Source organism: Oryx dammah, unplaced genomic scaffold, assembly GCF_014754425.2.
Source record: "Oryx dammah isolate SB20612 unplaced genomic scaffold, SCBI_Odam_1.1 HiC_scaffold_2, whole genome shotgun sequence".
In the NCBI taxonomy this organism is placed as follows: domain Eukaryota; kingdom Metazoa; phylum Chordata; class Mammalia; order Artiodactyla; family Bovidae; genus Oryx; species Oryx dammah.
In genome coordinates, this window is record NW_024070186.1 from 174,064,451 (window position 1) to 174,079,676 (window position 15,226).

At 41.1% G+C, this 15,226-nt stretch overlaps 1 protein-coding gene across 1 annotated transcript in view; it reads left to right on the forward strand.

Moving 5' to 3' along the window:
* The first annotated feature begins 3,256 nt into the window (after window positions 1–3,256).
* Window positions 3,257–15,226, forward strand: part of TMC5 (transmembrane channel like 5) — a 65,072-nt gene continuing 53,102 nt past the window's right edge. Inside the window, exons 1-2 of the mRNA XM_040257094.1 lie at window positions 3,257–3,471; window positions 12,279–13,092. Of these exons, the coding sequence (XP_040113028.1) occupies window positions 12,335–13,092 (758 nt within the window). The 5' untranslated portion in view covers window positions 3,257–3,471; window positions 12,279–12,334. The remainder of the gene's footprint in view (window positions 3,472–12,278; window positions 13,093–15,226) is intronic.

Sequence of the window (15,226 nt, forward strand, 5' to 3'; positions counted from 1 at the left end):
TTAAATTCTAGATTGTGAAAGAAGCATTTTAAAGGCTACATCCTGTATGATTTCATTTGTATGACATTTTGAAAAATGCAAAACTACTGGGATGGAGAACAGACCCTTCTTGGGCTAAGGATGGGAGGAGGGGTGATTTCAGGCAATGGCAGCGGGGAGTTTAAGGTGATGAAACTGTCTGTTTCCTGATTGTGGTGGTTGTGCATGTGCTCACAGAACTACATATCCCAAATATTTTGTTCCTTGTTAATTTAAAAATGAAATTGTTAGAGTCTAGTCATAAGTTGTAGCCTCATGAAGGTACTAAACTTGAATTTTGCTCTCTCCTCATTGAAAAAGAGACAGTGGCCCATTCAGAGAGTTGTTGAAGAATCATTAGCACTAATGGAGATGATGTAGCTATTAATTTGAATCATTGAACAAGAAATTAAAAGGAAGGAGCTATTGCTGGGAGATAATAAATAATAAAATATTGTTATTTTCCATGAGGAAATTTCTCCTTTCAAGAATCCCTGTGATGATCTGAAACCCTCAGTTTATAAATGGGATGTGTTTGTGGCCACAGGGGACCCAGGCCTAAGAAGGTCTGAATGAACCTTTGCGCACTCCCCACTCTCCCAGGATGGTCCAGCAGATCCCAGTTAGATGGGTTTGCCCTCCCACTAGCTGCCAGCAAGATAGGCTCCAGGCAGTGCATGTGATGAATGAGAACTTTGTGGGACAACATTCCTTCATTCCTTCAACAAATATTGAGTGTCTCCTTCGTCTCCTATGTGCCAGGCATGGTGCTAGATCCTGCAGAGATACTGAACAAAACAGAGCAACTCCGACCCTCACAGAGCTCTCAGTCAATGGAGGACACATTTTGAACAATAAGTGCACACAATTAATATATAATTACAAATTGGTAAGTCCTATGGAAAAGGGGGCAGGATGCTATGAGAGAAACACAAGGAGAATTGTTTGGATGTGGAGGAATAAGGGAGGCCTCTCTGTGAAGGCAGAGTTGAAGCCGGTTCCTTAAAGATGAGGAGTTAACCAGACCAGGAGTGGAGGGAAAAGCATTCTAGGTGGAGGGAACAGCATGTACAAAGGTCATGACCCAGGAAAAAACAGGCCAGAGTGTTTATAAAAGTTTGGCAAACTACCCTCCATAAATGCAACCCCTGTAACTGAGAATGATTTTAAATTATTGAAAAAAAGAAGTTTGAGCACTGAAGAATTGATGCTTTTGAGCTGTGGTGCTGGAGAAGACTCTTGAGAGTCCCATGGACAGCAAGGAGATCAAATCAGTCATTCCTAAAGGAAATCACCCAGAGTGTTCATTGGAAGGACTGATGCTGAAGCTGAAGCTCCAGTACTTTGGCCACCTGATGCAAAGAGCTGACTCACTGGAAAAGACCCTGAAGCTGGGCAAGACTGAGGGGAAGAGGAAAAAGGGGGTGACAGAGGATGAGATGGTTGGATGGCATCACTGACTAATGGACTTCAGTTTGAGCAAACTCAGGGAGATGGTGAAGGAGAGGGAAGCCTGGTGTGCTGTAGTTCATGGGGTCGCAAAGAGTCGGACACGACTTAGTGTGAACAACAACAAAACGAGAGCATGTAGAGTTCCCCCGCCAAAACGAGTGAAGACTGAGCAAGCGTATGCCCCTGCTGCCTGGTTCCGAGCAGGCAGGTGCTATTATGTCTCAGAAGTATTGATACATCTCTTCACTTCCTAATCATACAAAATGTCCACTTCTTCCTCTTTAATGAAAAGATCTCACCTCTATTTCCCTTTCCTTTCCTTTTTTCCTGCAATTTTTTTTTATATCATGAACTTAGAGAGCTGGAAAAGCCCTTTTTTAGATCTCCTGTGTTAATGTCAGTTTAACTCAGCCATTCTCAGACGCAGGGGTAAGGTGGGGAGGGGGAACGGCCGATTTATTTCCCAGTGGAATTTAACAATGCCTGACAAGGTACCACAGACTGGGTGGCTTACCAGAAATGTATTGTCTCACAGTTCTGCAGGCTGAAAGTCTGAAATCAAGGTGTTGGGAGGGTAATGGTCCCTCCGATGCTTATAGTGGAAGGATCCTTGCTTGCCTCCTCCAACTTCTAGTAATCCTTGGCCTGAGGCAGGAGAACACCAATCTTCATGGCATCCTCCAAGTGTCTCTTCACACACCCCTGCCTGTGTGCATAGCAATGTCCAAAGTTCCCCTGCTAACAAGGGCAACAGTCATACCGGACCTTAATGACCTCATTCTAACTTGATTACCTGTTAGATCTTGTGTCCTAATAAGGTCACAAACTGGGATACCAGAGGTTAAGTACTTCTGTATATCTTTTACTGGGGACATAATTCAACCCCTAACAGTGGCCAACATGTAAACAATATGAAGTGGAAAATCACTAACCAAATTCAGAATCGTGCTGGCTTCTGGACAGAGAAAGGGGGAGGGGGAGAGTGGTGGAAAACTGGGTTGAGGGGAAGCTTGAGAGCTTCCATTTTACCATCATGCTTTATTTCCTTGAGAAAATAAGCACAAATCTGGAATTAACATGAAAAAGATTAGTGTTTGGTAGTATTTATTCTTTTGTTCGCTATATTTGATTGTTGTCCATTTTTAAAAAGTCTTCAGTTCAGTTCAGTCGCTCAGTCATGTCTGACTCTTTGTGACCCCATGAATCACAGCACACCAGGCCTCCCTGTCCATCACCAACCCCTGGAGTACACTCAAACTCACGTCCATCAAGTCGGTGATGCCATCCAGCCATCTCATCCTCTGTCGTCCCCTTTTCCTCCTGCCCCCAATCCCTCCCAGCATCAGAGTCTTTTCCAATGAGTCAACTCTTCTCATGAGGTGGCCAAAGTACTGGAGTTTCAGCTTTAGCATTATTTGTTCATCCTTCCAAAGAACACCCAGGGCTGATCTCCTTTAGAATGGACTGGTTGGATCTCCTTGCAGTCCAAGGGACTCTCAAGCGTCTTCTCCAACACCACAGTTCAAAAGCATCAGTTCTTCGGCACTCAGCTTTCTTCACAGTCCAACTCTCACATCCATACATGACCACTGGAAAAATCATAGCTTTGACTAGACGGACCTTTGTGGGCAAAGTAATGTCTCTGCTTTTCAATTAAAAGTCTTAAGAGCAAAGAAGGCATTGAACTAGCATGTCCCTCCTTCACAGGCACCGGTAAGGGGTGTGGTGTGACACCATCTCTTGTAGGAGTCAAAGTCCTCTGTCATCTGATTTTCAGGAGGTATGGCCTGCAATCAGCAGCAGGGAATTTTCAGACTTCAGACTCATGTTAAGGACTATAACCTTCTGGAAATCGTCCTGGATCCAGCTTCTATCAACAGCCAGTGGGAGAGAAAACACACATCCATCTGACCCTGTAGTTCCAACAGCATCTGCATGCCAAGTTGGTGTGTGTGAAGTTTGCTTTCATTTGGACAAAGTGAGAAAAACGAGGATAGAGATGTAAGTTTTTAAGAAGGTTAATCTATTTAATTAAATGGACCATTCTTCCTTTTTAGATTGGGATTTTTTTTCCTTTTAAAAACTGTTTATAAAATGTTTTATGAAATGACAGTGATAGTAGGTCATGGTAGCTGTTGTTGTTTTTAATGTCTTCAGTTAGCAAAATAAAATGTAGCACCCCCCCCCCAAAAGAAGAAAAACCTGAAAAATTCGGTTGATCTAAATCAAAATGATGGTGGCTCTTTGGAACTAATTAAAATTTTCTACAGACTCACTTTAATAACTTTGACTGTGGATCTTAAATTTGTATGTATTTTATACCATTTATAAGCACGTCGGTTTCATTTAGGTTGAAAGGTTGTCTTGTGTGGAAACAACAAAGTTCACCCCATTAGAAGATAGAACATGCAGCTGAAATGAGAATTTGTGGCCTCATTTTGCCTCTTATGGGGTGATGTCCTGCGTTTGATGGTGGTCAAGTTAGCTTTTACAAGGCTCTGTCCTCTCTTCCCTTGTCTTTCGGGTAATAATTGGCCTTGATTAGCAAAATTAACCTTTGTGCAGTTTACGATTGCCTCGTGACTCTAGCGTGGGGTTGGGCAGGAGACGGGAAAAGGAGATTAGAGAGAAGAGCCATACAAAGCTAACTGTTTTCTGCCGGAGCATGGGGATCTAGAGCGTTCTTTTTTTAGCTCCACAATATTCCATTATACAGGTGTGCTGTCGCTGATTTGATCCATCCCTTGTTGATGGGTTTTTGGATTGTTTCCATTTTTTCTCATTACACATAAAGCTTGGCCTTATCACTGTTGGACGTATCCTTATAAGTCCACTGCTTGGACTTATCCTTATAAGTCCAACTCCTTGTCATTGTTTTGTGAGGTCATTTTGGTGACTGCATAACAAAGATCCTGGGTGACTTGCTTGGCTTATGCTGGTTTAAGTCTGGGAAATATAAGAGGCAGTAGAGATCCAGATAAATAGCCTGTCTGTGACCTTATCAAGATTCTAGGATGTAGTTTATCCCTTGAACATTATTGGACTAGCTAAATGCAAGGTTGTTATGATCACCCATCCAAACCAGGAGACTTGCAAGATCAAATAGGGAGCCTACAATTAACAGATTCAAAGGACATATAATTGTGTGGGAATGTGACTGAAAACCAGTGAAACCGTGAAGCAGGAAAACCTAAATGGATGTCAAAAGGAGGACTCAGAATAGATGATTCAACAGCCTTTATTGGGAAGATACTAGAGCAACAAAATTTAGAGGCAAAAGAATATATGATATACTCTATAAAATCTAAAACCCATATTTTATAAAATGCAGTATAACAATTAAAATTGTACACCTGTAACTTACATAATATTGTACATCAACTATATTTCAATAAAAAGGAAAATATATATGTATTTGAGTTTCTTCCAAGGCACAAGGAGAAATTTTTCCTTGGAAAGGACAGGATATTTGTACCTCTAATACTTAGGAAACTATGAGTAAATTTCTCAGAAGACCACTCCCATTTAGTTTCCCTGTCAGCTCAAGACTATTTCCTTGTAGTCATTTCCTCCTCTCTCTTTTCTTTCAGTCATTTTCTGTGGCTTATCTCTTTGCTTACTTAGGGACTTGTCCCACTAGGTGGTAGGGGTTAGAGCACATTTGTGCCCGGTCAGTGAAAAAGACAAGTGCACTGTACAAACTCCTGTCAAATGACATCAGTAGAACAGAGAATTGTAACAGCAGATTGAAACTCATTATTGGCTGATCACATATAGTGTCTATCTATCCATATTTGTGTTATATGAATATATTCATGAACTTATATATTCATAAATACATTATGAATACATATATTAAATGTGTGTGTTGTATGAATAGGTATGTTCATACAATACATATTCATAAACACATAGAGATAAACAGGTAAATAAATAAATGATTGATAGATAAGTAGACATATGTTATATGTGATCAGCCAACAGTTCATTCATTCATGAATATATTCACAAATATATATATTCATATAATACACAAAGATATATTTGTCAAAGATTCTAAATGATCTTGTATTGTCAGGCTAGGCTAGACTCTGCTGCATTAAGAAACGAATTCAAAATCTCAATGGCTTAACTCCGGAAAGTTTATTTCTTGCCCATGAAATGCTATTACGGATTATTGGGGGTGGGTTGTGCTCCATTTAGTCACGTAGTCTATGGGTGAAGAACAGGTCTCCATCTGAAATGTCACTGGCTGCCATGGCAGGGGAAAGGCACTAGAAGGTTGTGTTTTTGACTCTTAAATTCTTTTGCTTGGAAGTAACACATGCTCACAGCCTCCTGGCCAAAAATAGCCCAATGCCACTGCCTTTATGGAAGGGGGTTGCTCATCTCACAATGACCTGCAGGGACTCCAGAGCTCCCCCAACACTCCCCACCCCCAACCCCAACAGCTTGTCCTGGAGTTGCTGGAGGCTCTGAGCTTTTTGCTGGTGACCCTGAACTATATTATGTGGTCAACTGATCCCTTTAGAAGATCCTCGTGACACATTTTTTTTTTCAGAAATTCATCTTGGAGAGAAGCATGGACTTCTTGAAAAACTGATATACTTCCTTTTTTTTACAAGAAATGAGTATCACATAACTTGTATGATTCTCTTTCAGTATGAACTAAGAAGAAGCTCACACCAAAATTTGTTCTCATTTACAGTCACTATGTCAACTGAGGAATATGGTAGAATTTCTTTTCCTTCTACTTTATTATAAAGGATTTCTATTTTTAAAAATTATGTCCTAGTTGACTGCCTGATTTTTAAAAAATTGATGTATACATTGCTTTACAACATTGTATTGGTTTCTATATGTGAATTCACACACATACACACACACACACACACACACACACATCAGTTCAGTTTAGTCGCTCAGTCATGTCCAACTCTTTGCGACCCCATGGACTGCAGCACACCAGGCCTCTCTGTCCACCACCAACTCCTGGAGTTTACTCAAACTCATGTCCATTGAGTCAGTGATGCCATCCAACCATCTCAGCCTCTGTCGGCCCCTTCTCCTCCTGCCCTCAATTTCTCCCAGCATCACGGTCTCTTCAAATGAGTCAGTTCTTTGCATCAGGTGGCCAAAGTACTGGAGCTTCAGCATCAACATCAGTCTTTCCAATGAACACCCAGGACTGATCTCCTTTAGGAGGGACTGGTTGGATCTCCTTACAGTCCAAGGGACTCTCAAGAGTCTTCTCCAACACCACAGTTCAAAAGCATCAATTCTTCAGTGCTCAGCTTTCTTTATAGTCCAGCTCTCACATCCATACATGACCACTGGAAAAACCATAGCCTTGACTAGATAGACCTTTGCTGGCAAAGTAATGTCTCTGGTTTTTAATATGCTGTCTGGATTGGTCACACACACACACACACACACACACACACACATATATATATTATTTTCCAGATTCTTTTCAACTGTATGTAGCCTATACATACAGTGAATAAAGCGGAGTTGCTCAGTTGGGTCTGACTCTCTGTGACCCTATGGACTGTAGCCCACCAAGCTCCTCCGCCCATGGGATGTTCCAGGCAAGGATATTGGAGTGGGTTGCCATTTTCTTACTCAGGGGATCTTCCTGATCCAGGGATCAAACTCGAATCTCCTGCATTGAAGGCAGACTCTTTTACCATCTGAGCCACCAGGGAATTCCATGTAGCTTATTAGAAGATATTAACAAATTTCCCTGTGCTATACAGTAAGATCTGATCATTTATTTTATACGTAGTATTTTGTATCTGCCAATCCCAACTCCTAGTTTATCTTTCCCCCTTACCTTTCCCCTTTGGTAACCATACATTTCTCTATATCTGTGGGTCTGTTTCTGTTTTGCAAATAAGTTCATTTGTATCATTTTTTTTTTTAGATTCCACATGTAAGTGACATCACACTTGTCTGTCTGTCTGACTTGCTTCACTTAGTATGATAATCTCTAGGCCCATCCATGTTGCTACAAATGGAATGCCTGACTTTTGTTGGCCACCAAGGCTTCTTTCTTGTGAAAGCTGCCAGGGTTTTCACTACACATAAATCAAAATAGTGGTAAATAATATCTTCCATTCAGTGAATGTTTCCTTGATGCCAGTTCTTTATGCACCCCGTATTGTTCACTCCTTCCAACTCTCTGAGGCATTGTGACTCAGTATTGGATAGATGAGCAAACAGGATCAAAGAGATTGAGTAAATCGATTTACCTAAGTCCACACAGCTAGCAGACGGAAACTAAACCGAATGCCAAGGGCCCGATTCTTAACCATTTCATTGCACAGCATCACATAGACAAGTCTCTTATGATTATGTAGTGGAAGTGACAAACAGACTCAACGGGTTAGATCTGATAGACAGAGTGCCTGAAGAACTATGGTCGGAGGTTCGTGACATTGTACAGGAGGCAGTAATCAAGACCATCCCCAAGAAAAAGAAATGCAAGAAGGCAAAATGCTTGAGCAGGCCTTACAAATAGCTGAGAAAAGAAGAGAAGCAAAAGGCAAACGACAAAAGGAAAGATATACCTGTCTGAATGCAGAGTTCCAAAGAACAGCAAGGAAAGAAGAAAGCCTTCCTCAGTAATCAATGCAAAGAAATAGAGGAAAACAATAGAATAGAAAGGACTAGAGATCTCTTCAAGAAAATTAGAGATACCAAGGGACGATTTCATGCAAAGATGGGCAGAATAAAGGACAGGAATGGTGCTGACCTAACAGAAGCAGAAGATATTAAGAAGAGGTGGCAAGAATACACAGAATTGTACAAAAAAGATCTTCACGATCAAGATAACCATGATGGTGTGATCACTCACTTAGAGCCAGACATCCTGGAATGTGAAGTCAAGTGGGCCTTAGGAAGCATCACTATGAACAAAGCTAGTGGAGGTGATGGAATTCCAGTTGAGCTATTTCAAATCCTAAAGGGTGATGCTGTGAAAGTGCTGCACTCAATATGCCAGCAAATTTGGAAACTCAGCAGTGGCCACAGGACTGGAAAAGGTCAGTTTTCACTCCAGTCCCAAAGAAAGGCAATGCCAAAGAATGCTCAAACTACCACACAATTGCACTCATCTTACACGCTAGCAAAGTAATGCTCAAAATCCTTCAAGAGAGGCTTCAACAGTATGTAAACTGAGATCTTCCAGACATTTCTAAAGCTGAATTTAGAAAAGGCAGAAGAACCAGAGATAAAATTACCAGCCTCCACTGGATAATTGAAAAAGCAAGAGAGTTCCAGCAAAACATCTACTTCTGCTTTATTGACTATGTCAAGGCCTTTGACTTCATGGATTACAACAAACTGGAAAATTCTTCAAGAGATGGGAATACCAGACCACCTGACCTGCTTCCTGAGAAATCTATATGCAAGTCAAGAAGCCACTGTTAGAACTGGACATGGAACAATGGACGGGTTCTAAATTGGGAAAGGAGTACAACAAGGCTGTATGTTGTCACCCTGCTTATTTAACTTATATGAAGAGTACATCATGAGAAATGCTGGGCTGAATGAAGCAAAAGCTGGAATCAAGATTGCCAGAAGAAATATCAATAACCTCAGATATGTAGATAACACCACCCTTATGGCAGAAAGTGAAGAAGAACTGAAGAATTTCTTGATGAAAGTGAAAGAGGAAAGTGAAAATGTTGGCTTAAAACTCAATTCAGAAAACTAAGATCATGGCATCCAGTCCCATCACTTCATGGCAAATAGGTGGGGAAACAATGGAAACAGCGAGAGACTTTATTTTCTTGGGCTCCAAATCACTGCAGATGGTGACTGCAGCCATGAAATTAAAAGACGCTTACTCCTTGGGAGGAAAGTTATGACCAACCTAGACAGCATATTAAAAAACAGAGACGTTACTTTGCCAACAAAGGTCCGTCTAGTCAAGGCTATGGTTTTTCCTGTAGTCATGTATGGATGTGAGAGTTGGACCATAAAGAAAACTAGGCACCAAAGAATTGATGCTTTTGAACTGTGGTGTTGGAGAAGACTCTTGAGAGTCCCCTGGACTGCAAGGAGATCCAACCAGTCCATCCTAAAGAAATCCGTCCTGAATATTCATCGGAAGGACTGATGCTGAAGCTGAAACTCCAGTACTTTGGCCACCTGATGCGAAGAACCGACTCATTTGAAAAGACCCTGATGATGGGAAAGACTGAAGACAGGAGGAGAAGGGGATGACAGAGGATGAGTTGTTTGGATGGAATCACTGACCCGATGGACATGAGTTTGAGCAAGCTCTGGGCGTTGCTGATGGGCAGGGAGGCCGGGCTTGTTGCAGTTCATGGGGTCACAGAGAGTCGGACACGACTGAGCAACTGAACCGAACTGACATCAACAGATGATTCAATTCAGATAATGTGTCCTGCTGTCAGCTAGTTTTTGCTTTCACCACTCAGATGTTCTGTGATGCATATGTGAGAAAACTGGTAATGTTTGTGAGCTAGAGCCATTCATTTATTTTCAACTAGTATAATTAGAAGGAAATAGAAGGGGGAATAGAAGGTTTCACATTATGGTTTCTGGTTTAGATCTTTCTCATTTCCTTTTTCTTTTTAAGAGTAACAGGTTGTATATTTATAGAGAGGTACACAGTTCTTACTATAGTCCATGAGGTTGCAAAGAGTTGAACACAACTGAGCAACCGAGCATGCACGCACCCACACAGTTCTTACGTGTCCTTGATGTGCACACACATGCCACCATGTAGCCACCACCCAGATCAAGAGGAGAACATTTCTAGAATCCCAGAGGCTTGCTCACTCATATTGTTTCACATCTCCTCCCTTCCCCAAGGTAATCGCTATTCTGACTTCTAGCTCCATTATTTAGTTTGCCTGTTCTTGAACTTGGTATAAACATTATGCAGTCTGTAGTCTTCTGTATCTGAATTTCAATCATCATGGCCTCTGTGAGATGAATCCATGTCATTGCCTGTCACAGAAGTTCAGTCTTTGTTACTGCTCTAGAGTGTTTCGTTGTATGAATACGCCACAATTTATTTACTTATTCTACTGTTAGCTTGTTTGCAATTTCTGGCTCTTATGTACGAAAAGCATCTATGAGCACTCTCATCGCCTTTTGGTGGACATACTTTTTTCTCTTAGGCTGGTATTGTACCAGGATTTATTTTCTTAGATTTAGTAGGCACATTTAGTTTGTTAGATGTAATAGTAATAGCTAAGGTTTTAGTAGGCCATGGAAATCCTAAACCTTAAATATATATTAATTTCATAAGTAAATGAGTTCATTTTCCATGTTATGAAAAATAAGTTGCCATAAAGCCCAGCATTTAGCCTTTCTAGCACTCAGTTTGTGTGAATGTTTCTGTTTGTAAAATTCGTTGAAATTCTCTTTCATTTATGTATGACAAAAACCCAACCCCATCAATTGTAAGTCAAAAGGAGAATGTAATGACTCAAGCATCCAGTGGCTGGCTGCCTTCAGGCATGGCTGGATTCAGGTGCTTAAACAATGTCATAGCATTTGATCCTTCATTCTGTTTATCTCTTTGTTCTGTTCTCTTTGCTCTTGGCACTACTCTCAGGCAGGCCTCCTTCCCTGGTGACCTCTGGCAGCTTCAGGCTTATAACTTCCTAAGTCCCAAGTCCAACCAAAAGAGAGAGCTTCTCTTTTTCAACATTTCTGATAAAACTCCCAGAATTGAGTCTTACTGGCTCTGACTCAATCACTGTGGCCAAGAAGCAAACAATTCTGATTGGGTCACACATTTACACCTGGCTGACATGAATTGAGAGGGAAAATGTTACTACAAAAGAGAGAATTGGATGCTGGACAGGGACACAAATAATGAAAAACTTTCTGCTCTGCTGAAAAGGTTGTAGATGACAGTGGCAGAAGGTTAATTCTTTAGCTCTGATTACTCAACAAAAAGTCTAACCCTTTTCATTTTTATATAGAGTTAAATCTGTAAACATTGGCTGAACTTTAAAAGTGGTCTACTTGCTTCTTTCAAAAGCATCACCATTTATCTAATCATGCTGGCTCAAACTGTGGAGTTTATTTCTGACTTTTCTTTTGCTTAGCTCTCACCCTTCCCGTATCAGGTCAACCCACAAATCCTATTAATTCTTTCTTTAAATTTTCTCCCCTCCTTGTATTGGAGTTTCAGTTTCAGCATCAGTCTTTCCAATGAGTATTCAGGGTTGATTTCCTTTAGGATTGACTGACTGACTTGACCACCTTACAGTCCAAGGGACTCTCAAGGGTCTTCTCCAGAACCACAATTTGAAAGTATCAATTCTTTGGCACTCAGGCTTCACATCCATACATGACTACTGGAAAAAAAAAAAACATAGCTTTGACTAGATGGACCTTTGTCAGCCAAGTGATGTCTCTGCTTTTTAATACACTGTCTAGGTTGGTCATAGCTTTCCTTCCAAGGAGCAAGCGTCTTTTGATTTCATAGCTGCAGTCACCATCCACAGATGGCCCAGATGGCACCCCATCATTTCCACATTCCAGACCACAGAAGTGGGAAGACTGAGAAAGGGAGGAATACCCCTTCTCTTTAACAGCACAGCCCAGAAGTAATACATACCGCTTCTGCGCACATCTCATTGCCCGCTCTCATGGCTGCACCTAGAGGCACAGGAGGCTGGGAGATATAGTCTCTCTTTTGGACAGTTGTGTACCTAACTAGGAAGGGAAAAAGAACAGATACTGCAAGGTAACCATCAATTATTGCAGGGAAGAAAGGGGAAAAAATCTGACATTTTCTTCCTTTTGTTTTTCAGATAAAGAAAGAGATTGCTGAATAACTGCAGATGCATTTTAATGCTCCAGAGTAAACATGTCTGCCTACAGGAATAGCGCTTATGAGGAAGACCCAGATTACCCTGACTATTCCGGGTTTCGAAACCATACTCAGGGGTATTTGAAAACTCCAGGTCCTCTGAACAACTCAGATGAACCCAGCACCAGGAGCAGCCCATACCCAGCAGAGTCCAGAACAAGTCCAGACTATCTTGGGTCTCTAGCAGAACCAGATTATCCTGGATCTCAGAGTAATCCAGACTACACTGGCACCAGGAGCCATCCATACTCTGCAGGGACAGACTATCCCAAACTTTTGGCAGAACCAGAGTATATTGGATCTCAGAGGAATCCATACCAGCCAGGCTCATCTGGAGAGCCAGACTACTCTCAGTCTCAACGAAATCCTGATTTTCCTGGTTCCAAAGGCAGTGGAAACTACACAGGCTCCAGAATAAATCCAGATTATCTCGACTCCATGGGAGAACCAGACTACCCTGGAGCTCAGGAAAACTTGAACTCTTCTGGCCCCAGAGCCAATTCAAACCATCCAGGCTCCAGAAGGAATCCAGAACATGCTAGCCCCAGAGTCAAGACATACATAGACTCTCTGGGAGAGCCTGATTATCCAGGTGCTGAGAGTCAATCTAACCATCCACACTTTTTTGGAGAACCAGACTATCCAGGTGCTGAGGACTATCGGAACTTTCCAAACTTTTGGGGAGAGCCTGATTACCCAGGCGCTGAGAATGCTCATGATTATGGCTCTTCAGAGGATCCGGAAATGGCCAGGCAGTAAGTGCTGGAATCTCCCTCCAGTGGGGATGGGAGATGAAGGTTAGATCATTAAGTCAATTAGTGTTTAACTTAATTGGGATAAGGACACATATGATGATGATTTCCATGACCTGGATTTATGGTGAAACCTTCACCCCTACCTGTATACCTCACTGGGCCTTGGATTCTCAGCCTGAGGCTTCATGCTCTTAACTGATAATCTTTCATCACTTCTTGCTTGAAAAACATCCTTCCCAGTCTCTCATCTCTTCCTGCCTAGTCCCTGCAAGACATTTAGATCTCACTGTTTTGACCCTGCTACTTCGCCAATGAGATTAGGGTTAAGGTGATAATTATGAACCCAAACCTTTTAACCAGAACTATATCAGCAGGAATGCACTTTAATCAAGAAAATCTTTTGAAAAATCTAACACCATGGAATCCATTTAACTCAATTATTTTTATACAAGGTGATTGAGCGACTTCTGACTTTTTCCACTTTCATCTTTATTTTGCCGAAATTATTGCCAGAATTGACCACTTTCCATGTGTAGAGCAGATTTGGCTCATTGATCTTCTCCATTGCTGTTGTTTTCATCAAGTTGTATTGATTATAGTTTTTGCCATTGTTAGGAATTCCTCTAAGGAGTTTTCTTTAAGTCTAATTTTTCCTGATTCAGATTCTGTAGATCTAAATTTTGTCAAGATTTTAATCTTCCATCAGTTTTAGTCATTGACAAGTTTTATTAGGTACAGTTTGGGTCATTAACAGTGTTAACCTTGGGTGACAGTTCTACCAAATCTAATGTTTCCTGTGTTAAGTTTCTCAATATTCATGTTGCCAACAGCATGTGATTATTTATTTATTTTTCAGGCTATTTTTAACCTGTAACAAATTTAGTATTTGAAATTCTAACCAACGTGAGTTTTATTTTGTATGTACTATTTATGCTAGTAATATTTATGAATTCAGCATAAATCCTTCAGGATAGGCTTCAACAGTATGTGAACCGAGAGCTTCCAGATGTACAAGCTGGATTTAGAAAAGGCAGAAGAACCAGAGATCAAATTGCCAACATCCGTTGAATCATAGAAAAAGCAAGGGAATTCAGGAAAAAAATCTACTTCTGCTTCATTGACTATGCTAAATCCTTTGACTGTGTGGCTCACAGTACAGTGTGGAAAATTCTTAAAGAGATGGGAATACCAGACTACCTTCTCCTGAGAAACCTGTATGCAGGTCAAGAAGCAACAGTTAGAACTGGACATGGAACAAGGGACTGGTTCCAAATCAGGAAAGGAGTACATCAAGGCTGTATATTGGCACCCTGCTTATTTAACTTATATGAAGACCACATCATGGGAAATGCTGGGCTGGATGAAGCACAAGCTGGAATCAAGATTGCCAGGAGAAATATCAACAGCCTCAGATATGCAGATGACACCACCCTTACGGCAGAAAGCGAAGAGGAACTAATGAGCCTCGTGATGAAGAGGCCCCAAAACCAAAACATTAAAAAAAAAAACCCAAAAGCAATATTGTAACAAATTCAATAATTACTTTAAAAAGATAATCAACATTCAAAAAACTAAGATCATTGCATCTGGTCCCATCACTTCCTGGCAAATAGAAGGGGAAAAAGTGAAAATAGTGACAGAAAGAAAGCTCCTTGAAAGAAAAGCTATGAAAAACCAAGACAGAATATTAAAAAGCAGAGACATTTCTTTGCTGACAGAAGTCCATCTAGTCAAAGCTATGGTTTTTCCAGTAGTCATGTATGGATGTGAGAGTTGGGCCATAAAGAAGGATGAACGCCAAAGAATTGATGCTTTTGAATTGTGGTATTGGAGAAGACTTGAGAGTCCCTTCGACTGCAGGGAGATCTAACCAGTCAATCCTAAAGAAAATCAGTCCTAAATATTCATTGGAAGAACTGATGCTGAAGCTGAAGCTCCAATACTTTGGCCACCTGACGTGAAGAGCCGAGTCATTGGAAAAGACCCTTACTCTGGGATAGATTGAGGACAAGAGGAGAAGGGGTGATAGAGGATGAGATGGTTGGATGGCATCACTGTCTCAATGGACATGAATCTGAGCAAACTCTGGGAGATAATAAAGGATAGGAAAGCCTGGAATGCTGCCGTCCACAGG